Consider the following 2,500-nt stretch of genomic DNA (forward strand, 5'->3'; position numbering starts at 1 on the left):
TTTTCCTAATTGTTTCTCTCGGCTTGTTAAAGTCTCTGAAGCGTTTTATGATCTCAGACAAATAAGGGAACATAAAGGACAGTGTGTGTGTGTGTGTGTGGGTGTGGGTGTGGGTGGGTGGGTTTGTGTCTTTGTAAATGTGTTTATGTGCATATGTGTTTGTGTTTATGTATGTGTGTATGAGCTTGTGTAATTGTGTGTGTGTGTGTGTGTGTGTGTGTGTGTGTGTGTGTGTGTGTGTGTGTATTTATATCAGTTCCTTTTGCTCTCATTGTTTTCTTTTGTAGTGTGTAACAGACACTTCTGTGTAACAGACACTGGTGTGTAACAGACACTGGTGTTTAACTGGTGTGTAACAGACACTACTGTGTAACAGACACTGGTGTGTAACTGGTGTGTAACAGACACTGGTGTGTAACAGACACTGGTGTTTAACTGGTGTGTAACAGACACGACTGTGTAACAGACACTGGTGTGTAACTGGTGTGTAACAGACAATGGTGTGTAACAGACACTGGTGTGTAACTGGTGTGTAACAGACACTGGTGTGTAACAGACACTGGTGTGTAACAGACACTGGTGTGTAACATACACTGGTGTGTAACTGGTGTGTAACAGACACTGGTGTGTAACAGACACTGGTCTTTAACTGGTGTTTAATTGACACTACTGTGTAACAGACACTGGTGTGTAACTGGTGTGTAAAAGACACTGGTGTGTAACTGGTGTGTAACAGACACTGGTGTGTAACAGACACTGGTTTATAACAGACACTGGTGTTTAAATGGTGTGTAACAGACACTACTGTGTAACAGACACTGGTGTGTAACTGGTGTATAACAGACACTGATGTGTAAGTGGTGTATAACAGACACTGGTGTGTAACAGACACTGGTGTGTAACTGGTGTATTACAGACACTGGTGTGTAAGTGGTGTGTAAAAGACACTGGTGTGTAACAGACACCGGTGTGTAACAGACAGTGGTGTGTAGTGAAACAGTGTGTGTACAGGATAAGTGTAACTTCAGCTCTGCTGAAAAAGGTTAAGTTCTTCAGCAGATGGTGCTGGACTGTGTTTTTGGTGTGTGTACATCTGCGTGCATGTGTGTGTGTACATCTGTGTGTATGTGTGTGTATAAATATACACTCTCTCCGTGGGCTCCTCAGCTGTTGGTGTATTTATATAGAAGTGAGTTGGAGATGTTTTCCTCCCGCTGATGCGTCAGGCTGCTTCTCTACACACGTCACTCGTCTCTTCTTCTTTTGTTCCTTTTATTCTCCACATGGTTCCATCTTTCTCTCTCTCTCTCTCTCTCTCTCTCTCTCTCTCTCTCTCTCTCTCTCTCTCTCTCTCTCTCTCTCTCTCTCTTTCTCTCTCTCTCTCTCTCTCTCTCTCTCCCTCTTTCTCTCTCTCTCTCTCTCTGTCTTTCTTACGCTTTCTCTCTCGGTTTTTCGGTGCATTATAGTTTTCCTGGGGCAAATTGTGTGGCAAATTCTGTGTTTTTGTGCAAATTATACATGGAAGAAAATGCAAAAGTATAAATAGTTCATTAAAGTGCGTAACAAGTGTTTTGAACTGTTCTGGTGAACTTTACTTGCAATCTCCAGCTTTTCTTTAAAAGTCAGTTTTGTAAATGTCTTTGTAAGTGTATCTGCGACCAAATCAGTTTCTTCTCCTCAGTCAGTCATTGTGGAATAAAAAACAGATATTAAATTCACATGAAGGTATTTGAGTTTGTGCAGGCTGCTACAGATGCGGTTTGCGAACTCTGACTAGTGCGTCTCTGACCGTCCAATTAAAAGACGTGGAAACCTGATGTTATTGTACGCCTGTTAAAGGGCCTCAATCTGATTGTTTAACAGCTTCATTCTCATGTATATGCACTGCTGATTTTCGAAAGGTCTCAAGGCAGGTTTCTTCTTGAGCTTTGGAACACATGATGGCTGAAATCTAATTAGATAGAAAACTCCAACATAAACATACAGTAAACGAAGCAGTGCAACTGAGAGAAACGCTGTGAAATGAGGAGAAGAGAGTATTGGGAATAATTTAATACATATTCAAGAGAAAACATTAAAACATAAGTCAGTGATTCTGAGTTTTGATAGAGGTCTTGCCGCCACTGTTATATTCATATAAATAACATTAAATTTGTTGCAATAGTTCTGTGTTAATAAAATTGCCAGTTCTGTATGCTCTAAATCTAATTAACAATTAATATAATCAGTGTATTAATGTTATATAATGTAGTTGAATTTATCATGAAAGCAGTTTAATATAATGAAGAAATATTAAATTAATTAATTAATTTATTTTTATTTAATTAATGAATAAATTTTATTTTCCAGGAATACTTGGGAATGGGCTCCTTGACTCCAGTGACTCCGCCCCTCTCTCGGCCAAAGATGTTTCCGAGGTGACGCTCATTCCTCTTGTCGCTGTAACTTCAGATCCTCTTGCTGTTGTTAACTCTACATCACCAATGTCAAGCAACACGAG

At 39.8% G+C, this 2,500-nt stretch overlaps 1 protein-coding gene across 1 annotated transcript in view; it reads left to right on the forward strand.

The window, feature by feature from the left end:
• Positions 1-2,500, forward strand: part of corin (corin, serine peptidase) — a 23,226-nt gene that overhangs the window by 6,671 nt on the left and 14,055 nt on the right. Inside the window, exon 3 of the mRNA XM_046868898.1 lies at positions 2,350-2,500. This exon is cut by the window's right edge and continues 182 nt beyond it. Coding sequence (XP_046724854.1) covers positions 2,350-2,500 — 151 coding nt within the window. The remainder of the gene's footprint in view (positions 1-2,349) is intronic.

This window comes from Silurus meridionalis, chromosome 16, assembly GCF_014805685.1.
Source record: "Silurus meridionalis isolate SWU-2019-XX chromosome 16, ASM1480568v1, whole genome shotgun sequence".
Lineage (NCBI taxonomy): Eukaryota > Metazoa > Chordata > Actinopteri > Siluriformes > Siluridae > Silurus > Silurus meridionalis.